Below are 23,104 nucleotides of genomic sequence, written 5' to 3' on the forward strand. Positions count from 1 at the left end.
ATGACAAGGAGCCGGTTTGAGCCAGCTCACCTCAGAGCTGGTGTCAGTTCAGCTTTTGCACGGAAGGTTGACAGACTAATATCTGGCTAAGACCTGAACTATTTATCCTCTGTGTGACCCAGAGGGAAAATGGTAGCTTGGGTTACTGGAGGATGTATGTTCTGGGATGAGGTAAGCTAGAGTAAACCAGTAATGAGACAGCAGGTATTGCCTGAGGGATATGCTGTCTGGTTGAATACTTGCATGTCTTTGTGATGTGTGCGCGTGTGTTAGTGTGTGTGTGAATGACCTCGTCACACCAGAGAACCTCAGTTTCACCAGAGAACTCCTCCCCAGATCAAAGGCAGATAGAGACAGGAATGGTATTAGACGTGAGCTCATTTTCATCTCCGTCTGTATACACAGAACGGGAGACAGAGCATATCAGATTCACTGATTAATTACTTCAGGCTCAGACCTGATACACTCGCCTGCAGAGTCTACTCTACATTCTCAGGTGTGTGTGCCAACCGGCCTTGCTCTGCACCGCCCTGTCAGCAGAAATGAGTGCACTGCCCTAAATCTTAGAACGTGCAAGCTGCAGGAAGTCTAATGTTTTTTCACAACTTCAATAACGGTTTTTTATTGTCTTTTTAGTGTTAATCTGACACAATGGAACTTTTTTGGTACTTAAGTTGTAGATCTAAACCTCATTTAGGTGTTTTGTAACTTCTTAAAAATGATGAAGACGACGTTTATTAATATTTTTCTGGAGTCTCGTGTTTGAGGCCATGTCATTAAACTGTACCTGTTTCTCTCTCTCTCTCTCTCTCACCAGTCATACAGGGTTAGCAGGCAGCCCCGTCATCTCCGACATCTCCCTGATCCGCCTGTCGCCTCACGCCGGCGCCACCGGGGAGTCGCCCTTCAGCCCGCCGCACCCCTACGTCAACCCCCACATGGAGCACTACCTGCGCTCCATGCACAGCAGCCCCACCCTCTCCATGATCTCGGCGGCGCGTGGACTCAGCCCCGCAGACCGTGAGTGGCTGCAACCCCTCCCTCCCTCCCAGGCCAGGCTGCCTAAACCACACACTCACACCTCGGCCCCCTGGCGCCATGACAACACATCACGTCCCTGAGTAAACGTTTTGGTTCACCCCGGAGCGGCGTCACTGCGTCCCCAAATTGCAGGTCCCTTGTGGAGCTTGTACTAAATGAGACTGCATGGCTCAGTGGAGACTTGCGTGCACTTGGGAGTACCCTAGTCATTAACATACCTGCATGTGAGGCAATTGTTTTTTAGTGTTTTCAGATGTTTCGATTGGTGGTAAACAGTCCAGGCAGAGACACGACTAGACTCCACACTCGCTTAAGTTGATTACTCTGTGGGAAACCACAGCCTCCAGTCTCAGGTGTTTGATTCTCTCAGGCTTTATCCAAAAACCACAGAAATTGATAAGAGAAAACCGACGGCCAAAAGAAATTCCCCTAAAATGTACCCCCCTGCCGTGATGACAACTATTTAGTCGGAGCTGAATTACAATAACGGGTTGAGGCGAGGAGTCTGAATGGGATATAAATCACCTTTTACAGTCTGTCAACAGTAATGTGCCTGTGCTTTTAAAGTGAAATAAGCCGAGCGTTGGAGATCTGGCCGTGATAGAGCTAGGGGAAAGAGAAAAGATGGAGGCTATTTTCAGTGAGAGGGAATGCTAATAGGTTCTGGAGCAGGCCTTGAGTTTTGAAGTGATAGGTAGTTTGCGTTTATGTTTCCAGGTGACCCTTTCCAGCACACAGCATTTGAGACATGCTTTTGTTTCCTCTCTACACTTGATCTCTCCATCAAAGTTCTATTTAATTAGAATAAAAAAAGTTTTACTGTGAGAAAAGTTCTGGCCTTTATCTTCTGTTGGCGTGCTTTTTACCCAAAACACAAAATGGACACTTTTAAGTGGACATGTGATCTAGGAGAGAACAGAGAGAAAAGAGCCTGTTTCTCCTTTAAAGTCAACACAAGCACACACCTGTTCTCTTTTAGGCCCAAGCCGTCTAATGGTGTCTGAAGGATCACTTTACTCTAGGAGAGGTGACACAGTGGGAGGAGAGCAGAGGGGAGACAGGACAGGAATCTGCATCCGCTCGCCCCCAAAAAACTTAACTCAGAGCGGACGTTCCCTCCCAGATTTCCGAGCAGAGCAGATGGAGTTGGAAGGCTGGCGGACAGGCGGGCCTTTTCTGACGGCGGCAGGCCATGTAAAACAAATTCATATCTCACTCTTATTGCTCCTGACACTTTTAAATGTGGTTTACTAGGTGCAGATGTTAACACAGTAGCGGGGTTGTTACTGCGGGACTCCAGGGCTCGTCCACAGTGGATACGGCACCAGGACATGTTTTCAGACAGATAGAGGGAGGGAAGGCGAGACAACTGAAAAAAGGGAGAGACAGAGAGAGAGAGAGAGAGAGAGAGAGAGAGAGAGAGAGAGAGAGAGAGAGAGAGAGAGAGAGAGAGAGAGAGAGAGAGAGAGAGAGAGAGAGAAAGAAAGAAAGAAAGAAAGAAAGAAAGAAAGAAAGAGAGAAGCGGCAAGAAAGAAACAGATAGCCAAGCAGCCCCACTACTTTGTTTATGAGGCAGAGGAAATGCAGGAATGTGGAGGCCCCCTCTCAGTCTCCTTCTCTCTGTCTCTCTCGCTCTCTCTCTCTCTCTCCCTCCCTTTATCTGCAGGGGCACTGACACGCCCCGCTGCACATCACTGGCCGGCCCGCCCATTCCTCTCGCCCGCATCAATGTCTCTGTAGGACAGTGCCGTCACGTTCGCGCACAGCCCTTTCAAACCCTGTCTGGCAGCATGTGGCGAGACTGGCTGGAATTCCCCCCCACCCCTCCTCCTCACCCTCCCTGCTTTCTCACTTATTCTCCCTTCATCCCTCCTTTCCTTCCTCTCCCTGCAGTGGCCCATGAACACTTGAAAGAGCGCGGCCTGTTCGGCCTGCCCCCTCCCCCTCCAGGAGCCAATCCGGCGGACTACTACCACCTGATGGCCGCCCATAGGAACCCCTACGGAGAGCTGCTCATGCAGGGGGCCGGGGCGGTGGCAGCTGCTGCCCAACTGCCGGACTACATCACCCCCGTGGACGGTGAGTGACTCTGGGGCTGCCGAGGGGGAGAAGAGGCCCATGACTGGAAGACTGGCTAAAACTGGATTTCAAAGTCCCTTTTTACTGATGATTAATCGAATACACACACCCCTGACGACCTCAGTTTCACCGTGAATCGTTCTCAGACGAGTGACACTTCTCCTGAACGCAGTGTTGCCGAGATGGCAGCGAATGATGAAATTGGAGTGAAATGTCTAAAACAAATAACAACAACAATTTGTGTGTGTTTAAAAAAAATACAAATCATTTTGTAACGACTTGAAAGGAAAGAGGTGGACTCAGGTAATGGCCGTGTGCGCTAAGACTTGCCCTTCTTCTGTTTTATTTCTTCCTTACAAGTCTCTGCCAGTGTTCTTCATAAACAACAAGACTTAGGTGACATTATGCCGTGCTGAGACAGTTCACTTAGGGGTTGGGTGGGATGGGCGTCGGGGGGTGGGGGGGGGGGGTGTCAGAGGTATATTTAATGTAATGGTTGCCTGCTTTCATCCTCCACTTCCTCTGTCACCTTAAAAGGGCAGCTATGTCTGGGAGCGAGACTGATTCTAGTAAAGGGATTTTGTTACAGTGAATCCCAGGGCCGTGTCATCATCTATCAGAGCCTTTGTAATACAACATGCCTTCAAAAAACCGACGCTGCTTTTGCCAACGCGATAAATTGACATCAACACCTACTGTACCTTTATGAAAGAGCCTGTTTATAGCACCGTCCTACGTCTTTACATGACGGATAGCCTTACTAGAAGCTGACCTTCTCGCGACAAGGCCTACTTTTTTATCTCACTGTTTTTCTTGGTCTTGACTTAAACAGCAGAAGCCTGTAGTTTTATCTGTGCCGGAGCTCTCTATCCCTTCACTGAATGGCATTTACACACAGGCCCTGACAGTCGTTAAGGACTCTGTCATAGGAGGCGTTCTGGGGAGATAATGGTAGATTGATTCTCACTCAGTTATCAGACAGCAGGTGTATCTCCCCCATTCATCACGATATGAGGCACACAGCCAGAGCGATGACCAGGAGGTGAGTGGAGCCGGTACGACTTAGCACGGCCCTGCAGCGCAGCCTCTGGGTCACACCACACTCCTCCATCCCCTGGCAGGTAGCTTAGTGACCCCCAAGCAGACCACAGACAAACGAGAAGGTTCTGTCCCGCACGCCGTCACGAGGTCCCTGGCATTCACGGTGAGTCGTCGTTCCTCTCAACACGCACTCAGAAACACACAGACAAGCTAAAGACTAAATCTTACTAGCAGTTCCCAGGGGACTAGAAAGATCTCACCGGTGGCCATAAAGTGTCCAGCCATGCCTGCGTTAGCGTTGGTTAGCGCTGCCTTTCTGAGGGGCCAGTAAGTGTTGTCTTCCAGGCCCCATACTGAGCTTGTGAATGAGCTGCAGTGTTGTGGTGACTGAGCCAAGCCCCTGCTTGCTCCAGAGGCGGCAAGCTGCCAAAGGCATCAGACCAGGCATATAAAACCTGTCATAACTTCACTCCCCAACAGTGACATACACTACACAGGCCCACAGCTCTCCACAGCCCCAACACAACAGCGTGCACTCACTGGCTTTTGTCTCAGGGAAATGTAAATTCCAGTATTTGTTCCAGGGAAAAGAAATGTCCGCCAGAAGAAGGAAATGAGTGTTACAGAGCCGCTTTAGCACAGTTAGACACAGTCCCAGCAGTGACAGTCACTCTGGACTGTGGTATGGACGGCTACCCAGGTGAAAAAATCCTGCCGTGGACCAAACACAATTACTGTAAACACAGCCCAGGAGGCCTGTCCGTGGAGGGCCGTGAAAGGCCCAATGACACAGCCTCTTAGGACCAGCAGGAAGGGGGTCCCCCCCCCCCCACACACACACACACACACACCCTCACCCCTCAGGAGGGGAGCGGAGGAGAGCTGGGCTGGGCTAGGCTGGGCTGGCTGCTGACATAAATCACAGGGGGAGACCAGGAGGCTAGGCGAACGGCAGCCTGGGCTTTTCCATTTCCTCATTTATCAAGGGAAGTGGCACATTAATAAACACATCTCCCCAGAGGTGAGCAGAGTAACACAGATAAATCAGGCTGCCATTCCTGAACGGCTCTTCCCTACTCACTCAAACCAGGCTGTTAATGCAATGCAAATACCGTCTAAATTCACCCATGGCTTTTCCACCAGGAAGACCTTGACTTAGCGGCTGGTTAACTGCCTAAATTACACATCCTCTGCCCCCCCCCCCCCTCCGTCCCCCCCGTCCCCCCGTCCCTCATGCACAATGTCTTTAGCAGCTCTTGGGGAATGTCTCTGTAAGTCTCACAGCAGTCAGAACCCCTGGCGGGTTGTTAAGTTTAATACATGTTTGTTGCATCATCCAAAGTTTGTCTGTGTCCCAACAGGAAGTCTCAGAGTAGCCAGATTGAGAACATATGTCAAATGGGACTCCACCGAAGAGAAATACTCCCAGCAAAGAATCATCGGAGAGGCATATATAGTTAAACCCAGTAGAGCAAGAACACCAGGCCACTTTCTAGTTGTTCGACGACTAAGGGATTGAGTTTCTGTCATTGGAAGCGCACACACACACACACACACACATGACTGAGCTGTTAGCCATAATGGACGTCCGGTTGCCAGTGCCTTGTGTAATGACCACACTGGTCCCAATCCCGACCTGCTGAGGGGTTTACGACTGCTCCGGCTCCAACAACACCACGGCTAATGTGGAGCACCTGTTGGGCCCACAGCAACTGGCTGACTGCTCCTTCTGCTGACACAACAGTCAGTAAGAGTCCAGTCAGCGCAGAGGGCCAGCTGCTACAGATAAACAGACTTTTAACCACCAGTTGAGTTTAGATACAGCATCAAACTTCATTAGTGTAGACCTAGAGGTCTAACGCATAGACCTTTTTACAAGCGTGCATCTGTACTGTTGGTGCACGTCAGGCAGTCGAATGACTGCTCTGTTCCAAATCAGCAGCATCGCCTCATAAGTGCCTCCTGCTGTTTTACGGAGGCGCAAAACGTCCTTATTCATCAGATCTGTGTCTCGACGTAGATGATCATTGCTGTATTTCAAACCAGGTTTGAGACTATTAAATAAAGTGCCGGCACATTTGCATGAAGGACCGTGAACGTGAGATCGATCGGAACATTCTGCATACATTTCCTCATTGTTGAAATCAATTCCTCTAAATTGGCCTCGTTTGCCAAAGTGAAGCGTGAGCCTAACGCTAAGATGTTTATCATAGTAATTACTTAGGATTATTCTGGAGAGATTGATCATTCTGAGTCTGAATCTAAATGAGGCCACTATGTGTTAACAAAACCAGAATGTGTGTGCTAGGTTTGCCTTCCCTTCAGCCACCTTGTCAGAGGCTGTATGTTTTGGATGTGTCGTAAAATAAATTCTAAGTTATATGCACTGGAAATGTGTGTTAGTAGGGTACATTAAAATGAAGTTCTTTAGATAAAAGTAAGAAAGTTTTTTGTTTTTTTTTACATCTAATGTAGGCAGGACTTCACTCCACCATACCCACCAACTCCAGGAAGGATGAGCTGATATTTTACTGCACAATATCTTCCTGCCAGGCCCAGTTTCCATCACCTCATACAAATTGTTTACTGTATTAGCTGTGAATCAATCTTGAGCACTTATTGATAGGCCTGTTCTATTTCCTGGGGGTGTGAGTGTCGGAGGGAGGCTGCGTGAGCATCAATCACCGGGTCCCGGCAGGCAGGAACAGCGTTCCGCCAGGTCTGCCGCTCCCGAAATAGCACGCCGCTGGGCAGGATGCGAAAATGACACAATGATGCAGCTCAAGAGTGACTCAATAGATTTGGTCTGGATGGAATTACTCTTTTTTAAGTTGCAAACATTCATAATCCCGTGCGGTAAGTGGGTGCCCCCCTTAGGGAGAGGCCCTGGTGTGCAGATGACTTCACCAGAGTGGAGAGAGGGTTTTGGAGGAAGGGTAGAAAGACAGCACCATGAGTTGAATGCATTAATCAGACTCGTTCCTGATCCAGCGGCTGGAGAGACGGACTGTGGACAGAGCACGTCCGAATGAGAGGGAAAAAAAAGTCGGACACGTTCGCTGACATGCCTGGGTGCTGATTTGTGTTCCACAGTGTCGCGCTTCGCCAGCCCCAGACTCACCCCCAGGCTGAGCAGGAAGAGAGCTCTGTCCATCTCTCCCCTGTCCGACGCCAGCATCGACCTGCAGACAATGATCCGCACGTCGCCCAACTCCCTGGTGGCCTACATCAACAACTCCCGCTCCAGCTCTGCTGCCTCCAGCTCCTATGGACACCTCTCTGTGGGGGGCATCAGGTACCACTCGATACAAACACACCCACTTAGATCTGACTTTTGCTTCTTGGTTGGTTTTAAAGAGAAAGCACTACTTTTCTTGTTCCGCACGTTTCTTGGTTTGGATTCTATACCCGTAATAGAATAAATGTGGTATTTCTTTACAGTAAATAGCCAACTTCCAACAAAAGACGATGTAAATGCGGTACTACAGTCGGATTCATGAAGTCTTAATATTCTCTTGTCTGGTTGGCAGTCCCTCCTTCCCGTTCCCCCACCCCATCAACCCCATGGCCTACCAGCAGCTGCTCTCCCAGCAGAGGGGGCTGAGCGCCTTCGGTCACACCCCTCCCCTCATCCAGCCTTCGCCCACCTTCTCCAGCCGCCAGCACGCCACTTTAGGTCTCACCTCCCTGCCCCCCTCAATCCACCACAACGACGTCCAGGCCAAGGTAAGGCCCGCCCGATAACAGCCGCTGTGGGGAGGGACTTGAAGTATGTCCCATACGCAATCATTTTCTTTGCCTGTACTCAGATTTTGTTTTAAAGTGGTAGTGATGGCTGTATAGCTCTCCCCCTTTATCATCTTTTGTGTACAAAAGTTGAGGTTTGTGGCGGTCCTGCCTGTGCATTTGTGATCATTCCATTCACTTAAATGTCCTACTGAATCTAAACTTTGTCTGGGTGAAGACAGCTTTAAGGGGACGTAATGTAGACCTCCTCATTCCTCATTCCCACAACCCACATAGTGCCAGCCCAGGCTGCAGGCTCCGTCTGTCATAAACACAGCATTGAAGACAGGCCGATTCCTCCTGCCCTGATCAAAAGCACATTGCCGTGGTTCAGGGTAATCACAGTCAGCATTATTATTGCACAGTTCTACCCACACACATTGGCCAAGTCAGCACAACAGTGTCTCGTGGCTCTATCAACAGGGAGGGCCCTCGTTCCACTGGCGCGTCCTCTCATCTCCCTCCAGGAGTCACATGAGGTTTTCAGGACTGAGCTCACTCTCTAGATGTTTTCACGTACATCCATTCATCAGAGAAACAGCTAGACTGTTTAGTCTCCTCGGTGGGTCGCCTTTGAAAAAAGGGGTTTTACTGTCACAGGCACGTGACATGCTGAGAATACACAGGGTACACTGTTAACACACGCTCCTCTCCCTCTCCCCTCCTCTCCGTTCCACCTCTTCCTCTCCTATTTTTCCCAGAATCCCAATGGAGACTCAGCAGTCAGCAGCACGGTCAACCCCATGATCACCAAAAGGTCAAAGGTGAAGATGGAGACGGAGGTGGCGAGGTCACTGTCCCCCTGTTCACCGGTAAGAGGCTCGGCTGTTTGTCCAGTCCACTTGGGCTACTGGGGACAGTCCTACTCAGGAGATGGATGGGACAGATGATGACGTTCTGATTAGAGTGATGTGATGCTGAGGTTAAACGTCAGGCCCCGCAGTGCTCTGAGTACGCTTATCTCTGATGGGTTCATCTTTTCCCTCTGAACACTGGGTCCTGATCAATGGCGTGGCACAGACCCCTGGGAAGCCCAGTTCCCTGACCCGCTTCCCTCCTCGGGCGCCGAGAAAAACTCCATGTGATAAGAGCTTTGCATCCATTTGTTTGTTCCCTCCTTCCCTGGCCACTGTAAACTGTGCCAGAGCACTTCATTTTCATGAAATATCGGCCGGCCGTTATTGTCATCTGAAGGCCCCCCTCTTCCTCCTCCCTCTCTTTCTTTCTATTTTTTTTTCTTCGCCCGGGCTCATTCTCTTTTCTTTTGACAAATTTGCGCCTCCTCTCCGATTCCGAGGCAGGTTTGGGCGTGATGCATGGGGATGGCAAAGCACACAGTCGTCTTGGGGCCAGTAGAATTGATGAAGATAGCACGCGGGGCAGAGATAAACATGCTGCAGTCAGCAGGCTGGGGGTGTGGTGCGCCGTGGCGGCGTGTGTAGAAGCTCGGCGCTGCGCTGGGAGAGCCGGCAGGACAGCCTGGGAACGGCCTCCAGCCAGACAGCCTCAACGTGTGACTCTCCTACCCCCCCCCCCCCCCTCCCTCCACCCTCCCCCGGCAGAGAGCAAAGCTAACGCTGTCTTTAATCCACCGCCACCACCTTCACCCAAATGAATCTGTGCGCGTTAGCAGGGCACGCGTTGAGCACCGGGGATATTTAAGAAAGCACACAGCGACACGTAGGAGCACTTTCAACCTTTTAGGAGCGGAAAGTGGCTTGAGCAACTCAAGATGAATTGGAGGAAGTGCAGGAAAATGTGAGGTGGGCAGGGGAGAAGATTTTGGGGTTAAAAGTTAGTAAAAAAAAAAAATAATATGAAAGAAAAAAAAAAAGAAGTGGGCAGATTGACAGTAAAGACAGTAGATGGCTAATGAGTTGCGTCCTGCTGTGGAGGGGTGTCTGATGCTGTCCTGCCTCCACACAGGACCATCTGGGTGGGATGCTGGACCTGAAGGAGGATCTGGACAAGGATGAATGTAAGCAGGAACCTGAGATGGTGTACGAGACCAACTGCCACTGGGACGGCTGCTGCAAGGAGTACGACACCCAAGACCAGCTGGTCCATGTAAGAAGGGGACTGGGTTTGTGTGTGTGTGTGTGTGTGTGTGGGTGGGTGTGTGGTATATGTGCTACCTTCCTATGATTTAGTCTGCCACCTGCTTAGAGCTGGCCTTGTGGCAAATAAGAAAATAATCGTACCCTACTCCATTGTTCTACTTTAAACCCAGAGCAACTGAAAATTAGTCTGTATTACTTCGAGCAGAGATTAGCACAAGGCCAGAGGCAGGTAGCTAATGAGTGTGTGTTGATAGCTGAGTCTGCCAGTGCAGCTGTGTCACAGCCAGGCTCATTGACCCCCGGTCTAGATGAGCCGCATGACCTTTGACCCCAGAAGGGCCTGGCAGAAAGCCCTCCCCCCAGGAACTTTAAATGTCCTCCCTTGGCCGGTCTCTCCAGTGTCAACACCTACAAGAGAGAGGACAGGTCCAGCCCTCACACTACCCAGACCAGCCAGCTTCAGAGGCCAGTCATCTGCGCCTAACATCTTTTTCCCCCCAAAGTCCCATCAGACACTGAATCAGACTCTCAAAGTCAGTTTGGCTCTCGAACAAACTATTATTCCGCTTGTGTAAGATGTTGTCGTTTAGCTTCTTGAACCTTCTGTGTCCATCCCAGCCTGTAGGGTCTTTGATGGATTTGGGACATACCGGGCGGCCAGTGAGGCAGAGAGGGAATTAAGCACTGTTCTGTGGCCGGGGGGCACTGTTACAGAAACAGCTCAGAGCACAGCCTCCCCCCATTATCTCTGCTCATTGTTTCTCTGAGTCACAGGGGCTCAGGAGGATGTGCACTAAATTACACCCCGCTGAATGTTTAGTTGCTCTCAGAGATCTCTCCTAATGATAGGCCGGGATGGTTTGGGTTGGAGACAAAGAGACGCTTGTTTGAGAGCGCATGTTCGCCCACCAGCATGTGTCCAGGGCTAAATGATCCACCCCTGGACATTAAACCAACAACTCGCCAGGCTCTGTGGCCTGAGGAATAGGCTGCCCTTTACCACAATGATGGCCCTTGTCACCAACTGTGTTTGCGTAAATGCACTGGCCTCAGCTCAGCTGGATAGATGGTAACCTGAGCCTGTCGCCCTGGTACCCACAAGGATTTGGGACATTTCTAAAAACGTTGTCATTAAGGGATCCAAGGAAACTATGGTGTTTGGGTGATCCCACCACACTTAACCACTGAGTGGTCCTGTGCACTCAAACACTACAGCCTAATGAGGGAATGCTTTCAAGTGCACTATACCTGTCCAAACTCATCCACCCCAGGCATGGCCAGAGAGACACCACATCAATCTTGGAGAGGGGTTTCCAATGTGTAAGAGAGCAATTCCGGCAAATTAAAGTGTTACACCCAATACATATACAAACAGAGCGAAGTGGGGCATTTGACTGACGATTGATTAGAGCTTAATTCTCCAGTCAGAGAATCCTTCTCGAGAAAAAACAGGGATCTCATCTATCAAACGCCGGTGATTCCTGCAAGCGGGCCTTAATTTGTGCATACCAAAAAACACAATCACCCAAACGCAAGGTAAACTGCAAACTTTGATTGATGACACCCCTAAAAATGTTCTTTGATAAGCAAATGAAGGCCCTGTCACAAAGTGCCTTCTTGAAATCCACTTTTTTTCTCACCTGTTTTGATGTTCTTTTTAACATAACACAGAATCACATTCAACAAAAGGGAATAACATTTATGTGAAGTCGATATGATAAGAAATCAGGTAGCGGAGTGTGTCCTGGTCTGGTCCAGGTCAGATAAGACTCCAATGCCAAAAGATAAATATTCATGATACAAAACAGTGTTTATGAACACAAGTGTACATATGGTCTGTGAGCTCAAGTGGGAATTAACCTTCTTCGTATGTGTGTGTGTCTGTGTCGGCAGCACATCAATAACGACCACATCCACGGGGAGAAGAAGGAGTTTGTGTGCCGCTGGAACGAGTGCTCTCGGGAGCAGAAGCCCTTCAAGGCTCAGTACATGCTGGTGGTTCACATGCGCAGGCACACTGGGGAGAAGCCACACAAGTGCACTGTGAGTAACTCATAGGGAGACTGTGCTCCCCGCCGGGTATTCACCTTCGGAAACACTCCTACACATGTACAAACTCTATCTCCCTCACGAGCACAAACACGTACGAAGCCAGTCAGGACATATATTAATCTGTGAAGCTGCAGTCAATAAAGACTTTCGAACAGTATAAATGCTGTTTTGCAAGCATTCCTTCCCTTTAAACAAGAGTTTGTACTGTATGTAAGAGCATCTGCTAAATGACTAAATGTAAATGTAATGTAAATGTATGCTGTTGAGGATAAAGACAATAGTATTGTCTTAAATAGTCGTGCAATACATGCATTGAGAGCTATGTCAAATTATTGACATCCAAATGTCAAAGAAATTAAGAGCTTAAAGAGGGAAAGTAAGAATGATCTTCATGTAAAAGTGCATCATGTCCTCATACCCCAGTTGTTTTGACTGCTCATTGTTCTGTGTGTTTCTCTCCATTTCAGTTCGAGGGATGCTCAAAGGCCTACTCCAGACTGGAGAACCTGAAGACCCACCTGCGCTCACATACGGGAGAGAAGCCGTACGTGTGTGAGCATGAGGGATGCAACAAAGCCTTCTCCAACGCCTCAGACCGCGCCAAGCACCAGAACCGGACACACTCCAACGAGGTACCAGCTTTCACAAGCCCCCACACCCCCTCCCTCTCCCCAGCCCCTCACTGCCTTCACTTCAGACAGACTCCCTTATAGACTCCATTAGAAATTCTCTTAGACCTCCTTGAAGGGAAAAGAGTACTATATTTTGTGACTTAAGCACTACCTTAAGCATTAGGAAAGTAAGAAGTGCTTAATGTGTTGTGAATATGCCACTGCCTGTCTGGCCCTGTTTGCGTTTAAATAGATCTGTTCAGGCTTTCTCATCATGTATGGTGATTGTTCTTGGACGCTCCTCCCCGCCCTATTATCCAGGGATGTGCGTGTGTGTGTGCGCGTGTGTGTGTGCTTGTGTGTGTGTTTGTGCGCGCGCTCACTTGTGTGCAAGTATTTGTGTAAGTGCGTGCGTGTGTGTGGGCATGCCCGTGTGTGTCTACGCGTTAGTGTGAGTAAATAATGAGGTGCGGAACTAATGAGCACTGCAAGCCCACAATGCATTAGTGCGAATCAAGCCTATCCCTATGGAGAAGGACCACCTGCAGATCATGAATACAGAATGAAACCTGGAACCATTTCAACCCCCCGACAATCCATCAGGGGTGGTAGAGGATGGGAGATTGGGATCACAACATCCCATAGATCCACTAGCAACTCCAACTTTATTACCGGTGCCCATGAATCATACTGAGACTGTTGGTAAAACCAGCATGTCACTGTTCTACATGCATAATTTATATCTCTAATTGCATGTTTACACCAACATCAAGTCACAGCTAATCTGAGTAAGTAGGAGAGAGTGAGACTCTAATTCAGAGTCATATATTTGACTGTTAGCGATACAATACCAACAGGCTCAAGTTGATCTCTTTCACAGAAACCCTACGTGTGCAAAATCCCTGGCTGCACCAAGCGCTACACAGACCCCAGCTCTCTCCGGAAGCACGTGAAGACCGTCCACGGGCCCGAGGCCCACGTCACCAAGAAGCAGCGTGGAGACCTCCCGCCCCGGCCGCAGAACCCCCGGGAGAACGGCGAGAACGACGCCGGCTCCAAACCCAGCAGCAGGGGCATGGAGGAGAAGCTGGAGGCCAACAGCACCTCCAGAGGCATGGAGGACTACCTGCAGGTCAAGTCCATCAAGACTGAAAACTCTGTGGTAAATTAATCTGTGAACTGCTTGATGGATGTAAACAACCCGAACAATAGTTCCTCACTGGGTTGCTGTCACTAATCTGGGCGTGTATTTTTCCTGAACCTGGGTCTTTACATTCTGTTTTTCTTCTACCTAGTATCACACTAACAATGGCATGCAAATCTTACCTAACAATCCCCTAAATCTAATAATCTCCCTCTTTTTAACAATATCTGCTTGCTGCTCGAATGTATCCATCTTTCTCCCCTTCAAACATTCCTTAAGGACAGACATTACTAAGGTGAGCACAGCTTCTCTTGATCACCACATCCCCTAATTAGAAATAACTGCTGTCCTCATCCCACCATCTCACCACACCCCACGTGACCAAAGTACAGAGAGTGGACAATGAGGTCCTGCCTATAAACGTCTCCATTGTATTTTGTGTGTTGTGCACTACAAGGTCCTGCAGGTTCATTTGAAATGCTTGGTTACACATTAACATAGGCCATGTGTCTCTGTCCCAGTCGGACACTGTATGCCGATAGCTATGGGCCTTTCATGTTTGACATTGTTTCCCATGCATGGGCCATTGTGTAACATGAAGCAATGCTGCCCGCCTTCACCCCTGCCCCCACATTAGAGGACCCCCCCCTCCCCCTCCCCCCCCCCCCCTCCTGATTATCCAGCCCAATTCCACAGTGGCAGGCAGATCTAACAGAAATCTAACCCTGCCAATGATAAAAGCCAATGCTAGATTAATATTCAAACATTGGGACTGTTTTTCTGTTCTGAACAAATAGCGGCAATGATCAAGCCGTGATTAAGACAGCTTTTAAGCTCTCAACGGGCCTGAATACATTTGTGTCCCTGGGTAGGCCGGGGAAATAGGTCTGATTCAAAGAGACAGCTCACCTTATTTGTCAGTTGTTTCTTGTGTCAATTCGCCAGACACGAACATACATGATTAATAGGAATGCTGCCATGATAGATCATAAATTCTCAGCCACTTAGCCAGGCAAGCTTTGACAAGCGCCCTGAGGGAACTCTGCAACCAACCTGAGGTGGGAAAAAATGCAAGATATGCACACAAATCTGTGTCAGGCATTGTTGGGGTGGGGGTGGGGGGCAGTCCTCCGACATGACAGCTTGTACTCACGGAGGTGTTGTCGAAGGAGGACCCCAACACGCTTAACAACCCCAGATGAGAGGCCCAATGTGCAGACCTCATTCACTCCAGCATGCTTTCATCACACCCATTTTCAATTCACAGACAGACTACGAGAGCCACAATCTGAGGCTCCCCGGCCCTCATTATTTACTATTACAGTTAAGGGGGATTAAAAAGCTTCATGATTTACATCCTGTCGTTTTGTTGTTGCTGTTCCATTTTTCTCCCCGATTGAAGACCTTGGTGTAAACATGGCTTCTGTTTATCCCTCCCTTCCTCCCTCCCTCCCCCTCGCTCTCTCCGCCATCCTCTAGATGTATCAGTCCAGCCCTGGCGGCCAGTCGTCATGCAGCAGTGAGCCATCGCCACTTGGCAGCGCCACCAACCATGACAGTGGAGTAGAGATGGCCATGCTCAGCAGCGGGGGCAGCCTGGGGGACCTGAGTGCTCTGGACGACCCCCTGGCGCTGGACACCGCCACCTCCCCCGGGACAGGCACCATCATGGGGTCGGGAGGGGGCGCCGTGCTGGGTCTCCACCTGCGGAAGCAGCTCAACACCTGCCACCGGCTGGAGCACCTGAAGAAGGAGAGGCTGACCACGGTGAGGGACTCCTGCCAGTGGGCCAACACAGCGCCTCAGGGGACCCACACCAAGCTGCCACCCATACTGACCAGCGGTGAGTCAGCAAAGTTACTATTTCGAAATAGAAGCGCCGAATGATTCTGATGTTAGATGTTAGCGGGGGAATCTGGCATGTCATCTTGACTGTTACTTTTGAACGTCGAGGTCGACTTTACGATCGAACTTCAAGTTGCACATTTGTCGGAAGATGTCACGTGTAGTGTTGTCCTAACGTAAACGTGCGTGTGTCTCAGGTTCCTTTCTGGAGACCGGGGGTCTGGGTGGCGGTACGACCTGCGTCCCCTGCCCCAGCCTGAGCGACCTCTTCCCTGGCAAGACGCCGGTGCTGAGCCTGCTGGGAGAGCGCCGTGACAGCTCCACCAGCACCGCCAGCTCCGCCTACGCCCTCAGCCGCCGCTCCTCCGGCATCTCTCCCTGCTACTCCAGCCGCCGCTCCTCCGAGGCCTCCCAGTTCAGCCACCGCCACCACAACAACATCAGCTCGGCCGACTCCTACGACCCCATCTCCACCGACCTCTCCCGCCGCTCCAGTGAGGCCAGCCAGTGTGGCGGGGGCGGAGGAGGAGGCCTCCCCAGCATGCTCAGCCTCACCCCGGCCCAGCACTACCGCCTCAAGGCGAAATACGCTGCCGCCACCGGGGGAGCCCCGCCCACGCCCCTGCCCAGCATGGAGCGCATGAGCATCAGGACGCGCATGGCGCTCTACGGGGAGCACCAGGAGGCGTGCGGTTACCCCTTCGGGGGCCACGTCGCGCCGAGGCGCTGCAGCGACACCGGCTACCCCTCCCGGAGTATGATGCCCCACGAGGCCCCCTCCAGCCTGCCTCGGCGGTCCAGCGACCCTGTCCGCCACGCCTCCCTGGAGCCCCTGTCCCAGCCTCTGTCCCCGGGGCAGCGCTACAACAGCCTGGGCAGCGTGCACCCTCTGGCCAGTGAGCGCCGCCACCTGGCCCTGCAGAGCTGCCCGCGCTCCGACGGCGGCCTCCACCGCTACTCCTACGTCCCTCGCCCCCCCAGCATCTCCGAGAACGTCGCCATGGAGACCGTGGCCGGCGACGCAGGCGGTCGGCTCGACGAGGAGGTGATGGTACTTCCGGATGACGTGGTCCGCTACACGCGCTCCCAGGATGTGGAGTCAGCCTCGAACCCGAGCCAATCGCCGTACAGCAGAGACACGCAGGGTTTCCATGGGAACGCAAACCCCCAGCAAGGGCAGTTGTACCACAGAAGAAGGATGGCGGTCGTGGATGCCAACATGAGCCCGCCCGGCCAGGCTCCGCCTCCCTGTGCCCTGAGCCCTAGACAGCAGCAGGCCCACCCCTCCTCTCCCAGAATCAACAAGAGCCACATGCCCGTCCAGTGGAACGAGGTCAGTTCAGGGAGCATGGAGGCCTCCTCCCAGCAGCTCAACAAGTTCAGCCACGGTAACCTCGCTGTGGTCCGACAAAAACACAACTTCAGCTCTTACCAGAACCCCAGTTCCAACCCACAGTTGAATCAGAACCTGACGCTTGTTCCTCAGCAGAGATACCCACAGCAGAACTCCGACCCACGGATCAACTGTGTCCAGCAACAAAGGCTTCAGCCTCACACCGCTAACCTGAATGAGCCTGAGTATGGCTTCAACCAGAGTCTGGGGCCTAGCCATGCTAGCGCTAATGCTAATCAACGCCCAACCTGCGGCAACGTGACAGGGAACACCATGGACATCCCCAGCCCCAACAGAAACCTCCTGACGATACAGACTGTGGCTACACACAATAACAGGGTCACATTTGAGGATAACTGTGGAAATTGCGGAAGCCCTCGTCAGAATTATAACTCGCTGTCCCAGAATGCCGTACAAGGTGGAAATCAAGTTCTCATGCAGCCGAGGCCTCCCCCTGACTCCAGGAGCCTGAACAGACAGCACTCTGGGACAGAAACACAAACCAACCTCAACCAAGTCTTCAGCAACTCTGAAGCTATGGCTAAAAGTCAAACTAGACCTGTGGAGCACCAGAGTAATGACAACGACAGCTTGGACGACAACGCTATGTACTACACGGGGCAGATTCAGGTCTTTGAGCCGGACGGTAATTTAAACCTGTCCATGTCTGCGATGGTGAATGTTCCTCCGTGTGGGGTGAGGGTGGACCAGGGCTCCCAGGGGGCTAGCTCCAGCCAGGTGTCCAGCAGTGAGAACTCGTCCCAGGCGGCAGAGCAGCCCCAGATAGACTTTGACGCCCTGCTGGATGATGGGGACCACTCCAGCCTCATGTCCGGTACTTTGAGCCCTGGGCTCCTCCAGAGCCTATCCCAGACCTCCTCACGCCTCACCACTCCCCGGAACTCTGTCACCTTGCCCTCTGTGCCTGCTGGCTTGGGCAACATGGCCATTGGAGACATGAGCTCCCTGCTAACCGCCCTGGCGGAGGAGAGCAAGTTCCTGAACCTAATGTCCTAGCCTTCTGTGTTGCACTGTGGGAGAAGGAAGAGATGAGACGATCATATACGCTGTTGCAGAAGGGTTCAAATACTGACTTTTTATTTGCCCTACCTTGACCACTGACCTGGACATGAAGAATGTGTGAACATTTCGGAGGACTTGTTTTAGTACATGCCAAAACACCTGTTTCAATGTGTGACCTGTATTACCCTGTACAGTATTATTTGTCAAGGATTTAAGATGGCAGTTTTCTATCTTTGAAAAGCCATATTTTACCTTTAGATGAGTAGGAATAATGGAAACCACAGCACAAGTATTTCAAAGTTGTACATGAGAGTACAGTTCTGCAGTAAAACGAATGTACTAAGTGCCTGGCAAAGCCCAAGCATATGCATGAGCATATGATACACTACAAGCTGAAACAGGTCCAATGTATTTGGAGTTTTTTTAAATCATCCTTTACTTACAGTATTTAAGGACATACACTGTAGAATTGGATAATTATGTGAATAACTTGATCTAAAAGATTTTGTTCTTTCATATGAACTCATTAGAAACTAATTTACTTTCTATCAATGAGACTGCGAAGAGAAAAACAAGGCAGGGATAGAGAGAAAGCTCTCCTACTGTCTATTAAGTCTTGGCAAGTTTATTTTCCGTGTTCTTTGCGAGCCTTTATGTGATTGTTCTGTTGCTCTGACTTTCACTGTTGAGATTAATAGTGACAACACAATGTCAGACGATTGACACATGAGTTGTGACTGGAATTAAAGACCCATTTCAAAGGAATATGCAAATACTTGATAGGCTACATATTCTTTCTAAATGAGATTCCAATTACTGTATTATTTTTCGTTATTTTAGTCCCAAAACTTTTTTTGTGAAAAGGGCAAAGGATTACAGGCAATAGGCCTAATCAGAGGCTCTGAGCTATAATCGCAAGGAATTACAATTGTCTTTTGTACATTATCATGCCAGCATATGGTGCTGAATATGTAAATAATTTTGTACATTTTTATGAAATATAATATTGTTGTCATTTTTTAAGTGCCGTGTGTGATTAATCATTTGAAAGTATATGTCTTTGTGGGATATACATGGACTGGATGTGTAGTTTGCCTACAAACTGGCCAAAACCACTGTAATTCATATGGCCGTAAACACTGCATGAGTCAAAGGTGAATCCTCTCTCTCACATACATTAACTGTACGGCACCAGCACTGTAACTCCCATGTATAAACACCTCTCTACAATGTTCAATTATGAAATATAAATACACAGTATATCATTTCTTCTCCCCCTTCTCTGTGTAAAACTGAATGTAGATTATTCATTAGCTGAATTCATCTTTTTTTCAGGCCTTCTTTAATCTTAGAAGCATATGAGTGTTGATTGCTTAAATAATGCAGGAGCAAACTTGAGTCTTTGAAGCCTAATGCCATCCCTTGCCGACAATGCATTTTTCTTCTTATCAAACAGTATGTAAGACATCCTTGCGAGGCAATTACAATGCTTTGAAATCTATTCTCTTGACCCCATCTTACCTTAGGGCTGGCATGGCTGCAATGTCAATTCTTGATAAAAGAATTTTATCAATTTTTTCAGGGAAAAATGCTAGCCCCATGCAGGCTGTAGCCGAAGTGAACCTGCATGTACTTCAAAATTAGCCATGGCAGCAGGACTCTGAGGAAATGGCCGCTGAAACCACATAAAACACAACACAGTCGTGAAGAGCGAGGACCTGGGACCACGCACCAGACGTTCGCACCAGCCGCAAATGATTCGATTCTGTCAGAGAATTCAGTGGAGGATACGTCAGATCTGAAAGTTTTGATTGCTTTTGCCACTGTGATTCCTTATTCTCTCAGAGAAACGAGAGGGGAAAATAGCCCTAGGACACAAACTTTCAGGCACAGAGCAAGAGGTAAAGTGGAGAATCAATCGGATTCTTCATTCAACTGTAACACCTCTACTGCTAAAGATGATTGGATGTGAAGAATACCCTGCTGTTTCAATATGCATGGGCTAAAAGTGAAAGCTTGTTCAAATATAAAATGTGGTTCAAGGGCTGCACCATCTCCTATAGCTGACATGTATGGATCAAGGAAATCCACATTGTTCCTAAAGAATCTACCATTTTATAAACAGCCAGACATGAGTAAATTCACATAAATGACAGATTATCTAAAATGATATGAAGTGTCCCAAGAAGATATAATGGAGCCAATGAGATCAAGGACGTCTGTCAAACTTGGCTTTAGGTATTATATTGATATAGTCCAACGTTCTATCCCTGGTAGTCTCTGATCTTTGTGAGACAGACAGGTAGAGAGACAGACAGACTTTCTTTTTCCCCTCATCCCTCCCCTCCTGTCTCATATCTGTCAGTCTGAGTTCTTCTAACCCTGAGCTCTAGTTTTCCTGTGACACACGCTTCCCCTCCATCTTTAATATGTGCGTCGATCTCCACAACTTCATCCAGTCATGCAGTCAGAAGCCTTCCTCTCGTCCCTGCACTTGGCTGGCTCAACCTGCACTCACTTCGAGACGGAATCGTCGAGTGCTGCAAGTAAACTCCAAAGTGTTGCCCACTGCATATTATGTTATAGGAGTGGTGATTTACAAGCACGGCTCATCACTGGGCTCATGTAGCTGGGCCCCTAAAACCACGAAAGCAGACGTGTCTGTTGTGAATTAAACCGGCTTTGAGGAATGCATTTTACTGCATGTCCTGCATTCTCTAGGGCCCCTGGGAAACCTGATTTATAGAGCCTCTTTATGAGTGACGAGGGTTTCATCGCTCAGACACCCCTCCGACCACGCAGCTGCCCGCTCCCGTCAGCTCCACTGACGCGGAGCAGCGCGGCACGGGCGGAACATGCACGAGGCACGGGCAGAGCTCCGCTCTCCAACACAGTATAGTGCCGCCAGGTAACACTGCCTCCTACAGCGGGATAATGGGCCAGGGGGTTAGAACTCAGGTCCAACTCAATGACTAGAATCGTACGTTTGTACATCAGTCTACTTATCGGTCTAAATATGAGAACACTAGTATGAAAGTGGCCCACCCGTTTTCCATACTGAATTATCCGATGAAATCACTCATTGGATCATATACTCAGTAAATCAAAAAGTCATGGTCCAGGTGTCCATCATTAGTACACACTGGAAGTCAAGCATAACATGAACATGGCAACATCCACAGGTTGACATTCCCACAAGCTGCAGTCACCAATGTACAGCTTCATGCGGTGGAGCCAGTGGGTTCCTGCTGAGTATGTAACTCAGGAGGGCCCAGCACTCCTCAGGGCTAACGATGCTTTAATACAGTACTGCTGTCCTCCTGAACACGAGCTTGACTGATTGGGTGAGCAATGAGAGCAAGGCAGAGTGCTGCAAGCACATGCTGGACAATCAATCAATTAACCAAGCAGGCAGGCAGCTTGGAACTGGCGGGCCAGCCCTCCTAATTAACACGCAGAGGTTAGGTGCTCTCGCTGTAATCACACGTCGCTGAGAAGAAGGACACAAGCAGCCACCCCCCAGGCCATTAGAAAGAGGTGACAATACTGTTAGTGTTGACATGAGGTCATTTTGAAGTTATTTGTCATTATGAGTCATTGCGCTTTCCTGAGGGCGCTACTGGACATTGTTTGAAAAGGGATATTTGCAGGTGTTATCACTGTTGACAAGTATAATGCTACACTGGGACTTTGTGAAAGGTTGAAATTGTTGACCGATTTGTTATTTTTATTTATATCTTTTTTTAGGAGTCATTTTTCTATCTAGGTCCCTGAAGAAGGGGCATTATGGAGTTTCCACTTCAATAAGTTCTCCCTGTCAGTCAATTTAAATGTCTTTGGCCGTAAAACAGACAGAGAGACAGATAGAGTGACAGGCTGTCCTCCTACATCCCCTCAACCTCGACATCTCCTCCCGCTGCTTCGAAAACATCACATTACACCATGGAAGTCACATCCATGCATTATTACCTACGTGACATGCTAACAAGGCCGTATTCTACCCATCCAATAGACCAGCCGTCTTGCTCCCCTCCTCCCAGCAATGTCAGCATTGATGGATCATATTCCCAAATCCTTGATAGGTCATTCATTTTTATTAAAATAATATCATGTAAATTTTGCCCGAACTCGCCTCTTGCCGCTGAGAGACTAAATTAATTTATGAATCAATTTGAAGCCCCTAGTCAAACGCTGAGCACTCAGCTAACACTCGTGCAGAGAGACCAGACCTCAAATGTGATGTTCCAACTGAGTGGCCATGGACAATCCCATTTCAAACGGCATCATTTCGCATCAGAGGCCCAGCCCGGCACTGCCAAAGTCTACGCAGGCAGATCCATAATCACCCCCCCATCCCCCAGCGCACACACACACAAACACAAACACACTTCCTCATCCGAGTGCTTGAGCAGACAACGTCGAGCCTGCTCCGGCGAGGAGCCCCTGACACCGCTTTAGAGAAGGGTGCTTTGGTATTGTGCCGTATCTAATTAACTGAAGGGAAGAGATGTAGAGGCACTTCAAGTGTGCCGGGGCTCATGCAGCTTTATGCTAATGCCCCTCACGCTGGAAGTTAAATGAGGAGGAGCTGCGGCTGGCCTCCCCTCCAGGAGACCCAGGTCCCGGTGAGAGCCCAGCCATCCTCAGATCTCTGCCTGATCACTACCAGACATGTGGAGGCTTCTCCGTAGGGGAGCGAAGGGGGAGAGAAAGACAGAGTGTCAGGAAGTTGGAAAGAAAATAATAAAGAGAGAGAGAGAGAGAGCCAGAGTGAGCCAGAGTGAGAGAGAACGAAGGAGACAGAGAGAGGGAGAGAGAGATAAAAAGAGAGATGCTGTGCTGGGGGTTATTGAGACGGCTGCCGCAGTGCCAGGGACGTGCCGGTGAAGGGACTGAGAGGAGGATGAAAGGCCTCTTCTGAAGGAAGCAGGGCGGACACCAGGCTGCTGTGTCAGAGGGCTCTCAATCTGCAAACACACACCCACACGTACAGAACCCCATACACTCACCCGAACCTACCATTCACAAG

At 49.7% G+C, this 23,104-nt stretch overlaps 1 protein-coding gene across 1 annotated transcript; it reads left to right on the top strand.

Annotated features, from left to right (window-relative positions):
* Positions 1–923: 923 nt before the first annotated feature.
* Positions 924–19,269, top strand: LOC136965910 (zinc finger protein GLI2-like). Its single transcript, XM_067260212.1, has 11 exons — positions 924–1,020; positions 2,935–3,120; positions 7,255–7,456; positions 7,692–7,887; positions 8,649–8,759; positions 9,874–10,014; positions 11,901–12,050; positions 12,527–12,691; positions 13,551–13,832; positions 15,294–15,657; positions 15,857–19,269. The coding sequence occupies exons 1-11, from the start codon at positions 939–941 to the stop codon at positions 18,067–18,069; spliced, it is 4,092 nt and encodes a 1,363-aa protein (XP_067116313.1). The 5' UTR covers positions 924–938; the 3' UTR covers positions 18,070–19,269.
* Positions 19,270–23,104: the final 3,835 nt, after the last annotated feature.

This window comes from Osmerus mordax, chromosome 22, assembly GCF_038355195.1.
Source record: "Osmerus mordax isolate fOsmMor3 chromosome 22, fOsmMor3.pri, whole genome shotgun sequence".
In the NCBI taxonomy this organism is placed as follows: Eukaryota; Metazoa; Chordata; class Actinopteri; order Osmeriformes; family Osmeridae; genus Osmerus; species Osmerus mordax.